At 38.0% G+C, this 20,561-nt stretch overlaps 4 protein-coding genes across 8 annotated transcripts in view; 2 read left to right on the top strand and 2 right to left on the bottom strand.

Moving 5' to 3' along the window:
* The window catches only part of LOC117919994, a 33,757-nt gene extending 28,450 nt beyond the window's left edge, over positions 1–5,307 (top strand). Inside the window, exons 15-19 of one of the 2 annotated variants that reach the window (XM_034837328.1) lie at positions 2,401–2,526; positions 3,266–3,436; positions 4,611–4,670; positions 4,769–4,944; positions 5,059–5,307. In XM_034837328.1, the coding sequence (XP_034693219.1) occupies positions 2,401–2,526; positions 3,266–3,436; positions 4,611–4,670; positions 4,769–4,882 (471 nt within the window). In that variant the 3' untranslated portion in view covers positions 4,883–4,944; positions 5,059–5,307. Of the gene's footprint in view, positions 1–2,400; positions 2,527–3,265; positions 3,437–4,610; positions 4,671–4,728; positions 4,945–5,058 lie in introns of those variants that run through there. The other variant, XM_034837329.1, reaches the window with a different exon arrangement.
* On the bottom strand, positions 4,942–7,279 carry LOC117919995 (protein trichome birefringence-like 8). Its single transcript, XM_034837331.1, has 4 exons — positions 6,849–7,279; positions 5,887–6,276; positions 5,639–5,797; positions 4,942–5,356 (listed from the first exon to the last, which is right to left on the bottom strand). The coding sequence occupies exons 1-4, from the start codon at positions 7,229–7,231 to the stop codon at positions 5,029–5,031; spliced, it is 1,260 nt and encodes a 419-aa protein (XP_034693222.1). The 5' UTR covers positions 7,232–7,279; the 3' UTR covers positions 4,942–5,028.
* A 997-nt stretch (positions 7,280–8,276) lies between these two features.
* Positions 8,277–13,528, top strand: LOC117920517. Of its 4 annotated transcripts, none has more exons than XR_004652260.1 (5): positions 8,277–8,515; positions 10,441–10,607; positions 10,930–11,092; positions 12,481–12,797; positions 13,050–13,528. XR_004652260.1 is itself a non-coding variant. In XM_034838103.1 (5 exons), the coding sequence occupies exons 2-4, from the start codon at positions 10,470–10,472 to the stop codon at positions 12,672–12,674; spliced, it is 495 nt and encodes a 164-aa protein (XP_034693994.1). In that variant the 5' UTR covers positions 8,277–8,515; positions 10,441–10,469; the 3' UTR covers positions 12,675–12,707; positions 13,050–13,528. The 4 variants fall into 4 exon arrangements, 2 of the variants coding, with proteins under 2 accessions (XP_034693994.1, XP_034693993.1); XM_034838103.1 differs by having other exon boundaries at positions 12,481–12,707; XR_004652259.1 differs by having other exon boundaries at positions 8,278–8,515; positions 12,481–12,724.
* Positions 13,529–16,686: 3,158 nt separating this feature from the next.
* On the bottom strand, positions 16,687–20,401 carry LOC117920516 (B3 domain-containing protein At2g36080-like). The gene is made up of 3 exons (XM_034838100.1): positions 18,803–20,401; positions 17,994–18,184; positions 16,687–17,369 (listed from the first exon to the last, which is right to left on the bottom strand). Exons 1-3 carry the CDS (start codon positions 19,599–19,601, stop codon positions 17,319–17,321), a joined length of 1,041 nt encoding a protein of 346 aa, XP_034693991.1. The 5' UTR covers positions 19,602–20,401; the 3' UTR covers positions 16,687–17,318.
* Between the last annotated feature and the right edge of the window lie 160 nt (positions 20,402–20,561).

Genomic DNA, 20,561 nt, shown 5'->3' with positions numbered 1-20,561 from the left:
TCTCTTAACATCTTGTTTTTAGTTGTTTTGGTTTATATCTCATATTACTTCATCTGCTCTATGTTCTTCTATATCTTGAAAAGTTTGGATCATAGAATTAATAGAAAAAAATAATAATAATAATGAGCAATCAGGGTTACATGTATTTTCTACTGGTAACTTTGGTGCTATATGGCTTCAATTTTCTAACTTTTGGGGAATCTGTAATATTATTGAATAAGAATAACAATAAAAGGCCCTTTCAACGTACTATTAGTTATGTAATCCTCCAAACCATCTTATGCAATATCTCTTGACTCTTCTAATTACCAAGTTTTTGATCCCATACCATGTCTCCTTCACCATGTCTTGCAACTGAGGCCCCAATGTTTGTATTTTTCTGATGTTATATGAGAGCCAGGGGTGTTGCAAAATATACTTTACTTGAATTATTTTGGTTTGATATTTTCATGATCCCTGCTTATTTTTTTATGGTAAAAAATTCAGACATCTGATCTAATTTAGTTTTTTGTGCTGTCTTTTCTCTAAGATTGAAAATAACTAGCTTAGGTTACTTAAATAGAATGGAAAAATGAGATTTAAATTTGTAAATATGACTCTTTGAGGAAAATGCAGTGCTATAGTACTACCGTTAGATGTTGGTCTTACAAAAGAAGCAATAAATTGAAAGAGAGGATGGGAAAAGGGGTGATTTGGTTTGTATGTTATCCTTCTTTCACTCACACCATGTCCATTGTTGCACTCAGATGCTTGTACATTCCATTTGCTACAGACTAACTAATCAACTCTTCTTAGTGATCTTTGATGCTGATAATGATTATGATACCTGTTCTGTTACCCGGTAGCACTAGTTATTCTCTCTTTTTTTTTCCCCTTTCTGTCTTGGTAGACAAGTTTGCTGGAAGGTTTGAAGGATCTGAATTATAGGCCTTCTGAATCCCCAAATAATTTCAGATGTTTCAAGATGTTGATGACATAAGTTTTGAACATAACAGCAAAGTCCAAGCTTTTTCTTTGAATGAAAAATTTTGAAAAAATTTCAGATTTTCACTGAAGCTTTGGACAAGGCAACCTTTTTTTTTTCCTCTCTCTAAAATCAGTTAGAATTTGTTTCCATAGTTACACATCATTATGGTAATTACACTCTTCAGAAGTGTATAGCTACATGAAAGAAAAAAGTCACAGAAACAGCTGAAATCATCAGATCAGTGATTTGATGTTGGAGTATTAGATGCTGTACCTTTCTTTTCAACTTCTTGTCTTTTTCAGTTGGCCCAAAGGGACTCAAGGCTATTCATGAAGTAAGCGCTCCATGCACCCTAAATCCTCACCACACCTTAGTAAAGGTGGAATTCATGGAATCCCTCATAGACTTTACTGACAAGCTAGCTGACACCATTTTTTGTATTTTATTATTATTTTTGTTCCAGATTTTTTTTAAAGGGGGAGAAATATTTAACTCAGGGCCTATCAGAGGAGTTCCAGAAAAGGAGTAAAGATATTAGGATTGGTTTGTTACTTCTCTGCAAAACAGTTTTGGGTATCTTGGAACTTAAACTTGCTGTCTGATACTCCTTAAAGAAACCATTGCTTTGTAGTGTGTTGCCACATAAAGGTGTAATTATTTTGAATTGTGGATTGTGTGGCAAGACTAAAACACTGGGATTTTTTAGGATAAGTACAAAACAGAAGGGATATTGTGGGATCTTATTCACTTCTACTCCTCCTTTTGGGCCTCTTGTACTGTCGCCTTTAGAGGAATCTCACTTAGTGTTATTCAACTAAGTTGGTCATCGGTTTGTAATTCGAAAAGGGTGGATGACGGTTGAGAGTTTGTTTTTGGTTTCTTGTGATATTTTGTACATGTCTTCATCTGTATTTACCTTTGTACAGTGGAGGAGTATGGTCTTACTTTGATCATGTGCTGTATTTTTAGGAATGACCTCTCATCCTTCTCATGAACTTTATATTTATTTATATATATTTCGTTTCTGATAAAAATAAATAAATAAATAAAGGTGTAATTTTCAACCTTTTACTGTTAGTTATATAAGATGATGGGTATCCTTTGTGTGTGTTTTTGTGTCCTAGAATGACTATCTTCCACGTGTAGCCTACAAGTCTTAAAAGAATTTGAGTTTCTTATGATCAAGTCAGGCTAATGTTCATGCATTACCATTTGAAACAAGAAGGGGGTGCATATCCTAAAACTGGTTTGGGATCTAGTTACCTTACCTTTAAAACATTCCAAGGGCCTGCACATGCTCACCTGTGCATGAATTCGTAGTTATGAGTTAATTGTGACACTCATGTTTATTATCATGTGAACTACATGGTAAAGTTCATTGAGGTCATTCACAGCCCACTTTTTATTATTAGATTGACGATTTCAATTTTCAGGACGTTAAGGTTACAGTTGATAATGCTACCCATCGTGATGAAGATGGAGTCACTCAATTGGTCCAGGTTCAGAAGAAAGAAAATATCATTGAAAAATCATTTGACAAGCTAAAAGAAACTAGCACGGTATGAATTTCTTACCATTTTCCCGCAATTAAAAGGATGATATATGGTCCAAATATTATGTATTGCAGCCCTGGTTTACAATCTATGCACATATATCACAGTTGATGGACGAACAGTTAACTTGTTAGGTTTACAAGAGATTAGGTTCTCTGTCTAGCTCTGTATATTTGTATAAAGAGCTTGTGAATGACAATAATGCCCCTATGCTTTCTAAGCAATATGGAAAAGTAAAATGAATGGTAAAAAAAGCATTACAGCCAACATGAACTCATCACTTACATGCTCTACCTAGATGAAACTATCTACCTATGAACTCTAATGATTCTCTAAGACCTAGTGAGTAAAGGTTATTGCTTGGGCTAATTTTTAGCCTGTTTGACCAAAAGACTTGTGCTACTATTTTTCTTGGCCTTTCTGAAGAGGCAACTTTACTAGCTGATGCTATGAATTTTTCTCTGCCATCATGGTGATCTTCTAGCTGTTGGCTGTTACTTGGGATATTTTATTTTAGATTGGTACCTAGAAAAGAATTCCTAAGCATCCTATGTGTGGATGGGGACCCAAGACACTCCCAAATGCAAACACACATGTAGTGGACTTATTTGTGAAGAATCATAATGAACACCAGTTTACCATTTTGCAATGTTTTGGAAGTCATGTATTATTCAATGTCATCATCTATTTTTTTCCCTTCTCTTGCTATTTGATGTTTGATAATTATCTTGCTACCAATGAGCAGGATGTTTGGCAAGGCACTCAGCTTCTAGCTATTGATGTTGCTGCTGCTACAGGATTGATCAGAAGGGTCTTAATAGGAGATGAATTGACAGAGAAGGAAAAGAAAGCTCTCCAGAGAACTTTAACTGATTTAGCATCCGTAGTTCCTATTGGTGTTCTCATGCTCCTCCCTGTGAGTTTTGATATAGCATTATTCCATTGGCTTTATATTATTCTCCTATCAACTGCCCAATTTTCTTTCTCAATTTTAGAACTATTGATTTAGAGCAATGTGCATACTACATGGTTCCCCTTGCTGTTGACTTAGAACAATGCCCATGCGACGCAGCTCCCCATCTTTGGTGATGTGGGTGGGTCACACTTTTTCCTCCCTTCTTAAAACAAGATGGTCACCATTGTCTAATTAGTTATGAAAGTACACAGTCCATTGTTCTTGCTTGGCTCTCTATCAGTTAAATATATTAACATGGAACTATGAAATCAGAAAATCCCATACAACACAATTTCACATCTCTGCTGATGTGGGTCTCTCACTGTTTCTTCCGTTCCAAACAAAATGACCATGTCTAGTTAATTGTGAAGTACCCTGTTCATCTTTCATTCTTTCTTTCTGTCATTTTTATCGACTTTGAACTATAAATTCAGAATGATACCCATACCATATAAGACTCCTAATCTCTGTTGATACGGGTCTTGCTTTTCCTTCCATTTCAAAATAAGATGAGTGTGATTGTCCAATTGACCATGGAGGTACCCTTGCCACATCAAACAAAAGAAAGTGTTAGAACAATCCAGTCATGGAAATTAGCACTCACCATGTGATTATTATGGAAGTCTATAGACATATACAACTAGTATGTCCTTAATATGATTCTGTTTGTGTGTACATACACTGCTATATTCCAGAGTTATTAAACAGCACTGCTCTTGTTGATTATAATCCTGGTGGCTGCATTCAACAGTCAACTTTATTATACTTCACTCCAACACCTATGTTACTTACTCCTTGATGTTTACCCCATGGGTCACTCTTTGTATTGCACCAATGTTTTAATGCTCCGAGGATAATTCACCACTTCAGTTATCACTGTTATTATCTAATATTAATTATAGCATTTTAAATACCTATTGCATTCTAATATTCTGTAAAAAATTCAGCCTTTTATAAGCTTTAAAAAGATGAATGTTTTTGCTTGAAATCTGTTCAACTGTTTTTTCCAAGTCTCTGTTTTTTACATACTTTATTCTGTGTATGGTTACAAAATTTCTCCAGAGGAAACATTACCTCTCTGTCATGTTTGTCTTGCCACTTGATCCCTTGTGACCTACTGTCGAAATGCCCACAGGTTACAGCAGTTGGACATGCAGCCATATTGGCTGCTATTCAGAGATATATGCCAGCTCTGGTGTGTAGCATCTGACATGCCTTCTTTTTTTCTTGTCAAATACTTTTTGGAATTCAAGACCTGCATACGTGAGGCTACAAGAATTTGTTTCTTGGCAGATACCCTCTACATATGGACCAGAAAGGTTGGATCTCTTGAGGCAGCTTGAGAAAATGAAGGAAATGGAAACCAGTGAACTAAACACCGAAGAAAATGTGGATGAATTAGCATGAGTATAAGTTGTGCAGACAATGTACAGCCCTCAAAATTGAGGAAAAAAAATCTTCAGTATAAGGTAGTCTAGTTGTTTTCTTTTCTTTCTTTATTTTTTTTATTTTATTTATTTTTTTCATATCTCTCTTTTTTCTTTCCTTTTTTTTCACTTGGTCCTGAATCCCATGGACAACAGGCGAGCATAGAGAAGTTCATTCCATGTATCTGGCACTCCTGGTAAGCACCAATGGCTGCAGTCTTGAAAGGCAGAATCGCCAATGCCAGGCTCCCGATTGTTTGCAGGGTGGCCATCTTTCCTAAACCCTGTCAGATATGTGATGTTTAGGAGCTGGACATTTCTATTCTCGTATTCCATCTGTTTGACTACCTCAGAAATGAATACATTATTCAATGGCTCAGCTTCCAATTTGGTGTCGTTTGTTTCTGGTTCAGTAATAAGATCGCAATGACCTCCTCCATTCCACTTACCATCCCTGCAATATCACAGGTAAACACCTTGCCTTAGAACCCTGCAAGGAAGTATGTTCAAGCCCTAAAAAGCTTGTTTGGCTTCCATTGTTTTCTAAAGGTGAGAACCAATCACGCCAAATGAAATGGGAACCTGGGTTCTGCAATGGCCTTTTTCTTAGACGGATCCCCACCTTATAAAGGAGGGAAATGCAGCCCTTCAATTTCCTGTAGGATGACCAAATGTGCCCTAACTTATTTTTAATATCAGGTCTGGCAGTTGAAGTCATGCCCATAAACATACTTGCCTGTAATGAACTGGAGAGTAGCTTCGGAAAAAGATATTACTCCTTTCAGGATCTAATTTCTGTGTTGCCCATGACTTCCACGTCCACAGAGACTTCCGAAATGCCTCCATAGCATCCATCGTCATGTTCAAAACCTCTCCTTCCTGAAAATAGAAGCCCCTGAAACAAGAAAAATACTAGCCATGAAACAAAGCCTTACGATTATTTATCTTGATGTCCATGACAGAGCGGATAGGCGAAGCTAGTACATCTTTGTAGTTTTGTCTTCACTCCACCAGTGTCCAGCGTTGAAAACTAGAACATTGGCTCCAGTCCACTGTTTGGAGCGCCCATGCAGTTGGTCAAGCTTGATAGCACTTCGGACTTTGTCTGAGGAATTCTCCGGTGGGGGACCATTGTAAACTAGGAAGGGCGCTCTGTAATATTCGATTGTGAGGTTGTAGTCTTGAAATCTGAAAGAGAGGTAGCCCCTGTGTTTGGTTATTGGGTTCCCATTCACTTCATAAATTGCAGACTGATTAGAAATTGCTGTTGTGAGCATGCATAACAGAGACTCCCATTGGTTTCTCCCGATTGAATCTCCCACAAATACTATTCTCCCATTCCGACTCCTCTCCATAAGGTCGGTTGCATTGAACCTATTACGATTAGGATAACATGAATACAATCAGAAAACTTATCTGTGTAATCTTAGCGTAAATAAAGTGAGCATGATTGTGGACAGGAGAGAGAAAAGAGAATTAAAGAAAAAGATTGTGATGTATCTTTTTGGACCATTTCCTCAATTTTCCTGCATTAACCCACAGCTCACCCTCCAAAAAACATGGTAGCAAAATTAAAGACATTCATGTCCGTAAATTACTCTGCAAAGTATCTTAAAAACACCACTGTCAAAAGAATTTGTTCCATTTGAGGATGAGAACTGTTTTCTCCAGAACATTAAAACGGACGTGGTTTTCGTTTTATATATATATTTTCAAAAGTCACAGGCGTTTTATTAGTTGGCAAGCACCCAGCAACAAACATGCACGAGGTTTTGGCTTTCATATAGATTATAATATTTGTTTTTTCTGATAAGATATTCCCATTCCTACTATGATGGAAGAGGAATGAAGAGGGGGTCTCCTAAAAGCCATAACGGCATTCTTCAATCTCAACCGTTTTTTGAATGGGGAGAAAAACACAAGAACAATGCAAATGGAAATTGTACCTTGGAAGATCACAGCCATGGGGTTGCCACCGCCATTTGAGATAACTTAGATCACGTCGTCCATTTTCTCGACACCTGAAACCAGCATCGATAAACGGGCAATTCTCATTGTAGGACCCGACCCAGTAACTATCGTCTCGAACCCATCTCCCATTAGAATAATCACAAACTCCAGGGGCTGATTTTCGATAGCTGGGAACGATTTTAGCCAAGAAATAAGTAGAGAATGGCGTGGAAGGGCTTACGTTATAAAAGAAAATAATAGATGAAGTCAGCATAACAATGAAGGAAATAATAAAAGTCAGTTCTTTGTTGATGATGATTGGGGAAACGATAACGTGAAACTTGTGGGATATGGGTTGATAAAAAGGCCGACGATCCATAAGAAGAGGAAGGGGGAAGGGTTTTAGCTATTCTCCCTGGATTTCCAGAGGAAAAGAGAGAAAGATATAAACTTGTGGCTGCTATTTGGGGAAAAAAAATTTACAAAATAGGAAAAAAGGACGGTACGTTGTAATATGGTTTTTTACTTTTATGAGATGACTAATTATAGGACTGACTTTTTCTGAGGGATTTGTACACAAGCCCTGTTGTGCTTCAGTTTCAGTTTCCTGCACCGTCTCTTTCCCTGAGGTCTAATGCATGCTGCAGCTGCACACAAATGGTAGGTCCCGTTTGGGCCGTTGATACCTACCAATTACTCGATGGAAACAATTCTCGAATTTCGACTATTACCCGAAAATGAATATTTTAAAAAATTTAGTTCATATCATTTTCTTAATAAAAAATAGCCAAAAAAATGAAAAATCTTCATTTAAAATTCCCTTTCCTGATTCATGGATAAGTTTATATATATATATTATTTTGGAATTATATACTTTAATTTTATTTTTAAATTGGTAACTATTTTGGAAAACAATTAAAAAAAATAAAATTTTTAAAGTTATTTTATGATTTTTGTAGAGCATAAGTATGTTTAAATAAAATTTTAATTTAAAAAATAATAATTTTAATATTTAATATTTTATTTTTCATCATTTTAAATGTATAATTATTTTCTTAAAATAACTATTATAAAATAAATGAAAACAATCAAAATAACTAAAGTAAATTATCTAAAAACACTTTATTTTTTATATTATATTTTAAAAAAATAAAAAATAGTTTTTAATTGTGATTCATATATTTTTCATGTTTTGTGTTTTGGAGAATAAAAAATTCTTTTACAAAATAGATTTTAAAAAAAAGGCTTTAACTACTGAAATTATTATACTAAATTTTTAATTAATAAAATTATTAAGAATAGAAAATATATTTTCCGATTCCGTTGAATTAATTGAAAAGGTAGGTGTTTCTACTGATGGAGTTTCGTCACTTCCATTTCCACTTTTAGAAAATACGACGTCGTTTTCTATTTCGTTTGATGAATTCCTCCGTTTATATCATTGAGGAGGAAAATTTTCAGAATTGCAGAAAACCACTTCGCAGCGCAAAGGTGAGGAGCCATCGTCGCGGGAAACTGACACGGCAAAACCTGTAGAGGAACCTCACTCCCTTGAGAAGATACCTGCCGCCGCCTCAACGCAGTTACAGCTGTAGATCCGGAGCAGGAGCCATCCACAACGGTGCCCTCATTGCCATCGCCATCGAAATCGAAGTCTCTACTGGTATTCTTTATGTTATCGCACTGAATGGTAGAATAGGGTCGGTACATTTTGTTTGGTTGATGAGGAAATGGAAGAAATGAAAAGTCAACCAGATGTTCTCTCAGATTTCTTTCTGGTGTTGTTTCTAAGAAATGGAAAGTCAACTGAGGCAGCTAATTGTATTAGGAGTATTTGTTGGAGTTCTTACCTTGTTAGGTTAAAGTAAAATGAATTTTGATATTGACTTTCTTTATATTCCCTTGTGTTATCGGTAACCAAAACAGAACCCTAGATTTTTTTGTTAGGCAATATAGTCCATTGAAATTAATTCATGAAACTTTTGATTTGTTCTTAATATTTCTAAATAATGATCTGTTTTGCTTAAGATATCTTTGGCGGGCACACGGCTTATAACTTTTTGTTGACAACTCTTATTTCTTAAGCTATATTCCCTTCTTTGATAATAGGTGCCTTTCCCCCTTATTTAATCTACTTTGGGATTCTCCCTAACACTTGTGAAGATAGAAAAAAGGGAGAAGAACATTCAATATTCATATGGATAAAAGAGAATTTGGGTCCAAATTATATCAATATTTGCATCACGAAAAGGAAGTTTATGATTTATCATGGTTCAACCACCTGGGAAGAGAACCTGTAAATTGTAATTTGATCCAAGTTACGGGCTCCAAACTAGGGAGGTAAGGGTAGGAAAGATGTAGATGAAGGTGGTGATAAATGATAGGATTGCTGAGGATATAGTTGAGAGTATGAATCTAGATGGAGCTGGAATTTGGTTGGGATAAAGGCTTTGTTAAGTCAAGTATTCAACAGGTCATGACAGTGTATGAGTTCATAGAAACTCCCCCTATGATTTCATAGAAGATATGTCTGTAGGTAGTGAAAAATTGAAAATTGGAGAAAAGGATGCATGAATTAACTGAAGTAGTTGGGATACACCTTATGTTAGCTTAGATATATGATTCTACGAGGTTCATGATTCTTTGCATCCAAAATAAATAAATGGATAAATTAATAAAATTGAAATTAAAATTCTGAATAGTTTATCAGCATGCATTTGTTGGTAGTAATTTAATGGAGAAGGTATTTTTAGTTAGAAAACAAGCACAGTCAGGGCCTTGGATTCAGCTGTTGTTCTTTGCACTCAACTACAGTTCATTGGATGATAAAGATTATGTTTCATGTGTGAAATGGAAACATTGCCTTTAGTTCTGTTATATCATGCATTGGCATTGGCAAACACATTAAACAATTTGACATTAGACACTATTCACATACTTGAGAAACACATTATGTGGAAGAGGAATTTATATTACCTGCTGAAGAATTCCTATTTCCCAGGACCATGTTTTGTGGCTGCTGTTTTTTTTTTCTTGCTGCTTTTCTATATGTGCTCCTCGTATATCCTTCTTATATTAGGGTTCACTTCTTTTCTGTACTTGTAATATAAGTTTCTTACTTATAAAGAAAGGATGTTTACATCCTGTACCATATGTTATCTGACAAAAAATTAGTTTAAGAAGATTCGAATTCATCAAGGGAATTGCATGTTTTTGTTTTTTCTTACATGGGCATGGCAGTAAGCATGTGACTATGCAATCTATGCGCTCTCTCTCTCTATATATATAGATATATATATACATGTGTGTGTGTGTGCGCACGTGCAGGAGTGAGGCAATGGTGGTTGTGGTGTGAGTGGGTGTATGTGCGTGTATCTCCGAGTGTGGAATCAATGGACTCTACTTCCCTCAAACAGAACAATTTTTTCTTTTTCTTTTTTCTTTTTTTTAATTGATTATGATAATGGTCATTTCCATATGTATAAGACACCTGACTGATCTATTTAGAATAGAAACCAAATTACCTGTTTCTCTATGGAAGTGCTTAAAAAAATTATATTCACCAAGTAAACTTTTTTGTGTTTGCAGATTTATCTCATGACGTATCACAAATCAAAATGAAATTGAAGGTAGTCTGGAGGAAAGTTTGTGATTATATTCGCTATGACTTAAAAGAAATTGCTTTTCCTTCATCATTACCTGATCCTCCTCATATAAAGAAGCGGCGGAAATTGACTTGGCAAGAGCGTTATTATGTAAGCTCTCATTCTTCTTCTTTTCAATGATAACAGAGTGTCCTGACTAAAGTATAAAAATGATATGTTTTTATACGAGTCATGAGTATGGAATGATCCTAGCCTAATTTTAGATAAATCTGTTAGTGCCATAACCAGGATCACCTTATTGGCATTGGGGATATAATCATGCATGTTCTATTTCCTCTGTTGACATGCATATGAACTTGGTCAATAAAATCGTGTATCAAATGTTTGCAAAAGGAAATAAAACCTTTTAATTACATTAACACTGGAGTAATGTGGCATCCACTTGTAACACATCCCTTTAATTGTGTTTCAGGTGTTGAAGGAGGCATCTAGGCTTTATGCTGCTAGCTGGGTACGGGATATTGGTCCTGAACTTCGGCCAAATGACTATAAGAAGGATGAAGAGACTGAAGATAAACCAGTGGGAGCAAGGAGTACAACTAAAGAAAAAGAACCTTCCACATTGGAGGATCTTGGTAAGAAATTTCTATCTTACGGTCATGGATTGATGCTACAAAATGTTGTCTAAAAGTTGTGGTAGATCACTTAACATATATGTGTTAGGAAGTTACTTGATGTTCTACTTGGTTCATATGGCTTAAAACCATAAATATCTAATTTATCTACTTTTTCTGCTAAATTGGCTTTTAATTAGTGTTATGAATTGTCATGTGAGTTTTTAACTATTTAAGTCATTAAGCATGTTAATTATGTTTGGTAATATAACTTAATAATGCTACTTAAAATCAAAAGTGATAAAGTTAAAAGCAATCACTGTTTGTGAATCCAAACTAGTTTTGTGCTCTCATTGCCCAAAACTTTCTATTTCTCATTAAGTCTCTATCACAAGCATCAACTATTTTTTCTTATAAAGACATTACATAATATTAATAAGAGTACAAACATTATATTTAATAGTAAAAAAAATTGGTTTTACCAAATAACCTTAATACTTAGTGTAAGAATTAATAAATCGGTTTTAAGTCAACAAATTCAGCAACATTTAGATTAAGCCATCTTAAGTCACTAGGTATTAAGTTTTTAATTTTACCAAACACATCTAAATGTTTCTTTTAGGGATTTGTGGTATGACTATGAGAATGAGGGAAAACAATTAGTATGTAATTGAAGAAGTCCTTGCCTATCAAAAAAATTGTACTTGGAAGAGACACCAAAACCACAAGGAAAGTTTTGTGATGAGAAACAACTTTCCTTGCTTTGGTGTAGACCTTGGTCTCTTCTAATTGGTTCATTTCCCAACATTAATTGTTGTTATCAAAGGTTGCTCCAAGTGCTCTGCACACCAAAACACACTATCTCCCACTGAGGCAAACAAGTTTATTGAGATAATAATAAACTATATTGATAAATATTATATTATATGCTTGTCTTGACTAGGTGGTTCTATTGGCAGGAATCTTTGTTACTCTCTTCACTTGTCACACACTGTTCTCTGCCTCAATTTATGTTGCATATTTGAATGAAAATTTTGCCATCTATTGCTATTGGGTGTGTACCTATAGCTGAAAAGAGAACCATGATTAATGGATCATTTAAAATGGCCAAACCAAGTGTTTTTTAGTTATTTATGATTCAATTGGAGATAATTTTAGGTATTATTACAGAGGAGAATTACTCCACAATGGAAACATATTCCTGTATTTCCATGCATGAACAGTGGAAAATGCACTAGTTCCTTGTTTTATGATGATTATGCTATCAGTAAGATTATGAGTTCAACTTGTCTGATATAACGTGTATGATGGGTCCTATTGTCATTTTATTTTTGCTCCTTGAACTTGAAATTTGTGGTGTTGAATTCTGACAATGGTGCCATACCTTTTTTCTGGGATTAAATAAATAGCGGTGGCTGCCAGAGGGGGAATGGAAACACTGAGACCTGCTTTGCAGCGGGTATATATGACAAGGGCTTCTGCTTATAGGGATGCTCTCAAAAGTTTCATTGAAGGGTATCAAGAAGGTATACAACAAATCATGGAGAAGAAGGAAGATTCGAATTCTCCACAGGAAGACAAGACCCCTGCAAAACCAACATGATGTCTCTAATAAGAGATGTTCTGAGTCCAGAAAGTGAGCTACTGACACAGGTTGTACATATTCACTTAAAAGTGAAGGTTAAAGGAAATTTACTGCATGACCCGACTCCTTTAAGCGTCATAGGTACCATAAACCAAAATTTGAAAACCATGAATAAATGGGTAAATTCACATTTGCTTATCATCCATTGCCAGTGCCAAACATTATTACCCCTAATTGATTTATGTGAAACCCTTTCTCAATCCTATTTTGGTTATCTCTGTGCTTTATACTCGCAACACTTCTGTTGCTGATTTTGCTCATAAAAGTTGTACATGCTATTAATCTTATGACCATAATGAATTAGAAATGATCTGGTCTTGCTGCCTGATGCAGTGTACCGTTCAAGGTGGTGCTTATATACAAAATGATTTTTACAAGGATGCTTATGTCGGAGAGCACAAACAAGGAAGTTTTAGAAGGACAGAAATGTACGCTTCATGCATAACCTTCTTTATGCATTGTGCATTCCCTGATGATATCTTCCCTGCACATCGATCATAAGGGATCTGATTCAAATCCATAGTCTGTCCTCCCCTGTTCAGGAGGCTTCTAGCATGTGTTGAACCCAAACCTGACTGCTCTTAGCACGTATGCAACTCTGGTAACTCTGGTAAGGTTATGGAAGGTAAAAAAATACATGTTTTCAGAGAATTAGCTTTGATTCAAATAATTTGTGTTTTTTGATGTATGGAGGAGACCCATGATATTGTTGGAGAAGATGCATCAAATTGAACAATGTACTTGATGTAGGCGTGTAGCTTATTCTATTTTATGTTTTGTGTTGTTATCAGTTTGGTATGATTTGATAGAGAGATTCGTGAGTCGAGGTGGTTGGTAAAGCTTGGCTTTGAATAGTGTACGTTTTGTCGTTGCTGCTCCCATAGCCCCATGTGGGTAATCACTTTGGCCTTCCCACTGAAAGAGTTGATTGGAAAGCAAAAACTGAAAGAGACTTGCATGATTGAAAGAGAGAGAAAGAAAGACTTGATTTGAAAACTGATACTGAAAATGACTTGCATGATAAGGATTTGTAAGATTGAAAGGAGCCCTTGAAGCACCGCAATTAGTTGTTGTCTCCTACTTTTGGCTACTAGGTTTACTTCCTTACTGCAGAGAGAAGCCTTTCTTTTATGGATCGTGCATTTATCACCCCAAGGACCAAAATTACTGCAGCATGTGTAGGAACTAGTTGGTGGGTTTCTCTGTTAAGCAATCTTGTTTGTGGGGTTGGGCCACCTCAGCTGAACCCTCGTTACTTCAGTTTGTTTTCTTTGTATTTGCAGCCATATGAACCTTTGCTTCAGCCAGGTCTTCTCAAGTAACCAATAACCCAATAACCCAATCTATACCTTTACAAATTGGCTAAGCATCCTTCTTCACAATGAGATGAGCCTTGGTTTCCAAAGGAGAGGCAGTCGTTTGAATTGTTCTTTTAAATCCTTAGTGAGAAAATCTCTCCAGAATTTTGTTCCTTCTAGGGACAAGGATACCTTAAACGGTGCGAACCGCTGATATCAACATCATCTTTGCTTTGTGGCTTCTTCCCTCCCCTTAGGAGATTTAATTGACAAAAGGGTGTTCCTTTTTTCCTGGCAGGCGTAAAAGGGCGGTGAAGGGGAAGGCGAGGTTGACCCAAAATCCCAAAAAGCAAAAAGCTCGATAAAAGCAAAAGCAAATTGGGACGACAAAATACTCACATGGGATCTTTCTTCATTTATACTGTACTTGGGAGCATGAATGATTGAATTATTCGCCCCGGCGCAAGCCACAAGCCACCCTTTATACAGGAGGAGTGTGATTGGCCACTAGCATGAGCCCAATGATAACAACATTTACCTGGGGACCCTCCCACTCAAACATTGGACTTGTGCCACCGTGTGAAGTCAATGGATGTCCTAATCTCCAAGCCTCCCCCGCACTATTCCCACAGGTAGGATTGCTTCCTTTCCATATTTTGTGACTTTATATCTTCAGCTCAGCTGCCAACCATATGATTTTCACTTGCAACTTGCATCCAACACGTGAATTACTAGCTAAACACCTGTAGCCATAACTCTGATAACCTGTCCGACCTTTCTTTTAGTACCTACTTTGGTACACGACCTTTTCTAATCAGTGCACTACATGACCTAATTGAAACCACTTGGTTGATGGGTCACATCTTCGGTTGGCCACACAGGCCCAAGTTGTCATTTAGGACTTGGTTTGGTTTGGATTGGCATTCAATTTTCATTTCCATCATCTACAGTGTGAGCATCATTCCTGGGGGCTTTACTGGTTCCATCATTAAGTGGGAGAAATGGACCCTCCAGAAGGCGGGGTTCATCTTTAAGCCCATGTTACCAGGTGGGTCAAGCTGCTATGAATTCCCGAAGGAACCAATCATTAGGCTGGTGGCTCTCCCTGCTGGAGGCCCTCTTCTGGTGTTCAGTTTTAGCTTAATAAACACAAGCGGGACATGGTTTTGCTACATTTGAAGTTAAATAGAGCACGAGAGTGTTCTTTTTTTTAAAGCTTTAGAGTGGAAGAGGATGGACACGTGATTGGGCTACGCGGAATAGAGACTTTAAGAGGCGAAAAGACATGGCGTCAAGGCATGGGGCCCATAATTCATTATCAACCTGATACTTGTATGCTATGATTGCTGTATAAATCTCCAAACCTAGACAAAAGCAGGATTCGAGCCAATAATTCATGGTCAATCATATCAGTAATATTAGAGTCCGATCATACGCGGACTTGTTTCTGTGGGCATTTATGTCGTACATGGCCTTTCAACATCCACTTCATTTGATCAACCATTTAGGTAGGACAATTTCTTCCTAGTGGCCCATATCACATTTCCCATACTGTCGTCGGTTGGCCTTGCCCCTCCCCTCTTCTATTTTTTTTTAAAACCTTTTTTCTTTTCACCCGCTTTACTCCCCTAACTACAAACTATAAACAAACACCGAGAAGACGCCTACTTACGCATACATGTTTTGCCAATCACACCACCGATGGTTCTCGCTGGAGTCAAATAATTGATTTTCAAGCAGCCAATTTTGAAGTTAGGTCAGTGTTTCTAGAGTAGGGATTTTTTCAGTGGTGGGACTCGTTTGTTTCTACTGATCAATTTGCATAACCTAGCAACGATCTGCGGACTCGATTTTATTTTATTTTTCTCTTACTGTTAAAAAGGAGCTGTGATTCGTTGTGTTAGTCCGTAGCAAACTCGAGGGAAAGCTTGGAAGAACAGGTCCAAGGTAAGAGACTGGTTGGCACTTGGCATTTAGTTGGGAGTACAAAATCAGAGCAATTGTCCAGGTGAAAAATAAAGGGCACGCCTTCTGCTCCAGCCTAATGGCGGAAGAGCATAACAGCAGGGGAATTGTGTAGGTCAAAGGTGCGACAGTAGAGATAGATATAAAGCAATTGGGGGAAAGCCACATGTAAATAGGATGAGTGAATTTTAAGGCGGAGACATCCATCAAACAACCACACATGACTGAAGCAACACATCGCCCAGCCATTGCTTGGTTGGAGAGCAGGCAGGCAGACAGACAGGGAACCATAGTCAAGAATAGGCCCAGCAGGGGTACAGTTGGATTTCCAGACCTTTGGTAGACAATGGTCTGAGCAGGACCACCGCTTATCGATTCCCATTCATGTTACTCATGCGACTCAAGCCTCAAGCCTAATAAAATCAAAGCGACAGCTGCAAGTTTCTCCACAAATGTCAATTGCCTCCTGCATGTGTTCTTGGAGTCTGGATACCCATTTTCAAGGACACTAGCAACAACCCTCATGGGTCCACGTTTCATTCACATCAGCTTCTTATCAATTTTATGTACCAACGCAACCACCACCATCATTTGCTTAATATATTTTATATATCAATAATCATAGTTATATTTTAGGGGTAAAAAAATGCTCATACCTCCCATCAACTGACAATCCAAAATTTAACACAGGAAAAGGGGAAAAAATATGAAAAAGAATGAAAATGCTTAAAAATTAAACATATGTACCTTTACAAATTGCAGCAGAGCATAATATCAGAGAAACAACTGAAGAATTATATGAAATACACATGGAGATGAGGGGAATGGGGAGAGAGAGAGAGAGAGAGAGAGAGAGGAGAGGGGGGGGGGAAGGAGGAGTGGGCTAGTACCCACTGGGCTGTCAAGTCCACCCACCCACTCACCTCCCCACCATCAGTACCACCATCAACACACCATACCATACCATACTCCTTTTATTATTGTGATTGAAAAATCTAGACCCAGAATCCCAACAGTGGGAAATTAAGATTCCTGATTTCAACTGAACCCAAAAAAACTCCCATTTGGCGTCGCATCACGTCAGCCCTAGTTTAGTTTCTAATTGGGGGCCCCCCCCTCCATCTCCTCCCTTCCCTCTACCCCTCTACGTTAATGTCACTCCACTTGTTTCCCTCTTCTACTGCCACAAACTTCCCTGCAAACCAGGGGATTCTCTCTCTCGCTTTCTTTTTTGGCTATGAGCTTCTGTTTTTACTTTTTCATTTTTGCATAATTTTTTTTATTTGGACATTCCAAGTGGATTCAACAAGTCAAATCCAGGACGTCACATCCACAGATCTTATCCTCGGTGATCTCTCATCTGGTTGACGTCTCGGGAGAAATTGATATCCTGTTACAACCATACAACGCAACAATCAGTACTGTTTTCAAGTTTCGAGGAGCAGGTATTCAGTGTATGTGTATATTTTATATACACCACCCATGTTTACCCACTTCACAGTTCACACCCATCCTTGATGGGATTTCTTTTGCCCAGAAATTTGGCAAAACAAACGTGTCATTGCAAAACCATTGAAACAAATCTATAATCCAGAGGGTATTTAAAAAAGAAAAAGAAAAAAAAAAAAAGAAATGGTTAAAACTGGCCAGTATTGGGTTCATTCGGTTGGGTACTATGCGTACAACCTGAGGTTGTTCACTTGTAGTTTCTAGGTGGAAAAGGGATCCATGTGTCACTGGGTCCAAATCTATTGACTCCAAAAAAAGGCAGATTTTGTATTATGATTTCACTATACTTGCTTCCTGCAAATATACCTGCCGATGCTTCACCCACTCACCCACCCCGCCCTTCCCATACGCTCCATTCCGTATTCAACAGGATTCAAGATTTGCCCACTGTTACCCTTTTCTTTTTTAGACCATACCCCCCCACCCTTCTCTCCAGTAATTGCAAATTGAGTAATAATGATAATAATAATAGTGGTAGTAGTAGTAGTAGTAGGTCTGGGCGTACCATGTGGTTGTATGCGTTGGAAGAGTAAGCTTGAGGGTAAAATTGGTGGTGCACTGGCCCCTGGCTCGACAATGAGGAACCGTCAGGAGTGGATGGTTCGGACTCGTCCATTTGGCACTCCAGGTTCACCCCAAACAGCCTGAGTCTCTTTGAGTTGCCCACCGGCGTCGTTTGATTCTTTGCAACCGACCCTGTCAATAATACAACACGTGCATCTGACTTTTCTACTCATTTCTCTTCTCCAAACATATGAACTCATAAGCATACCACCATTCATCATGTCATTTTCTCAGCCCACCCTTTCTTTTTGGGTAGAATGGAGAATTTGGTTGGTATAGACCACCCAAAACATTATAATTTTGAACTTTAAAAAAGGCTCAGGAAATTGATCATTCAAAAGTCAAGTCTCGCGTGCTCTAATTAACAGAAAAAAGAGTTTGAAAAATATTGTAGGGTCACCCGAGGATAATAATAATAAAATATAAATCACAGGACACAAACAAAAAGTTTATCTGAAAGTTGGAAAAATGTATGTGGGCAGTGGGAGCAACAGATTCCAATACTCACCCAGACTCTGAAATTTAGATTACTGTTCAATTATAGCTTAAATAATCGCGTTGCTCCCCAGTAATTGGAATGTGACTAGCACGCTCTTTGAACACGAGTGTAAGAATCTTTTTGTTTAATAACAACAATTATATTAGTGATAATAGTGATAGGTAAACATTTTTTTTAATTTAATTCTTTTAAAATGAAAAGTAAAATAAAGAAAAGAGAAAAGAAGGGGGGTGTTAATGTGAACAAAATACCTGCATGAAGACAGTCAGGTTGGTATGGTAGGGGAGGGGCATGGGGATGCGAAGGATAAGCATGCGCAGAATAGAACACCCTGGTCCACCCCACAGAAGTATTGCCAGTATTGGTGTGAGCAGCGACAGGGGGAGCCGCCGCAGGGTTATCCTGCGCAGGGCCAGCACGGCGCCTCCAACCAATAAAGAAGCGGTCAGCGTCGGAGCGGTCTCGCTGGAACAAAACGACGTCGCCTGCATCCAGCCTCTTTTCTTTGACGAAACGGCTCCACCCTTTCGTCAATACGTAACTTTGGCTACTGTTCCAATACGAGTATCGAAACCTCCAACACTTGCCACACTCGTCTTCGAAACTCAGTAACAAGCCTTTCTCGCCCGAGTCACCGCCCAGCGGGAAGTACTTCTCCGCGTGTTGTTTTGGTATGACTAGTCGGTTAAGCTTACCTACGTCGCTAGGAGTTAAGGGCTTCTCGAACATGGGTTGTCTCTCTGCCCCTATTATCACTTCTTCCTCCTCTTCTTCCGCAGCTACTTCCTCGACCTCCTCATCTTCATCGTCTTCTGTATCTTGGTTAAGGTTGAAGTTGAAAGGGGTAGTGCTACGGGTAGGGAACATGGGGGGTGAGTGTTGGGAGTGGTAGGAATTGAGGGAAACTAGGGGATGGTGGTGGTGGGGGATGAGGGGTTTGTGTTTAGAGGAAGGGGTATTTGGGGCTGGTTCCATTATGGGTTGTGGTGGTGTGACTTGTGTCCACCAGATTGTTTCTGGAAGGTTTGGAGAGAAGTGGTTCATGGGCATGTTGAGAGAGAAAGAGAGAAAGAGAGAAAGAGCGAGAGAGGATTCAGGATAGATGGTGCGATGGCTGGGTTATTGATGTAGAGAGACTGGGAAAGGGAAGGAGGGGTGCGTGTGGGCTGAGAGGCGTGATGATTATGGTTTTGATGTGGAAACTGTTGCAACTATTTGATGTTGGAAGAAATGACAATGAGAGAAGCAGAGAGAGGCACAGAGAGAGAGAGAGACCGCAGGCATGTAAGTACGAGAGTACTTTTAAGGTTTTGCGTGATGAAAAAATTTCATTATTTTCTGTGTAAATATGTTTTCTGTTTTTCAATTAAAAATACACCGAAAAAAAAAACCCAAAACAAAGGGGAAAAAATTACTGAATTTGTCAGAACATGTAAGCTACTCAAGAATCTTGAGCAAGAAAGAGATTCTACAGGTGAATATTTGTGCGTTGGATAACACCCCATGTTACTGCATTGCACCCATTGGCTAACAAATCATCAAGTGGGAAGCCCCACCCTGACACAGTCAAAATCCAGTGCCTTCCGGACCGCCATTTCATCACCTTCAACTTCAATAGCTATCAATGGCACATGAGATTCTCAATTTCCAACTACTACTAACTTGTCAAGGAACAAGAGCATGACTGCATATCTAATGGCTTAGTGGGTTACCAACTTACCCATGCACATCTCAGATCTCCACTTCACAAACGCAATGCTCTGTTACCTGCCCACGGGAATAATTCATACCCACTCAATGGTAAATTCTTCCTTCTTCTTGCCCATCTCTGGACTGTGAACAGAGTAGGGGCCAAAAGGAGCTATTTAAGAGGTATGGTGCTTACAGGGTTGGAGTGGTTTTCAATATTTTCCTTTTTGTTTTTAAAAAGAAAAAAAGGATGATGACAGTAAATAGAGGAATGTAAAAGAAGCAATTGGGAGGAGAGAGGGTGGTGGGTAGTTCATTAAT

The sequence above is a fragment of the Vitis riparia genome, chromosome 8 (genome assembly GCF_004353265.1).
Source record: "Vitis riparia cultivar Riparia Gloire de Montpellier isolate 1030 chromosome 8, EGFV_Vit.rip_1.0, whole genome shotgun sequence".
Taxonomy (NCBI): domain Eukaryota; kingdom Viridiplantae; phylum Streptophyta; class Magnoliopsida; order Vitales; family Vitaceae; genus Vitis; species Vitis riparia.
The sequence above is the reverse complement of the archived record's forward strand: the minus strand, read 5'-3'. Positions and strand labels throughout refer to the sequence as shown.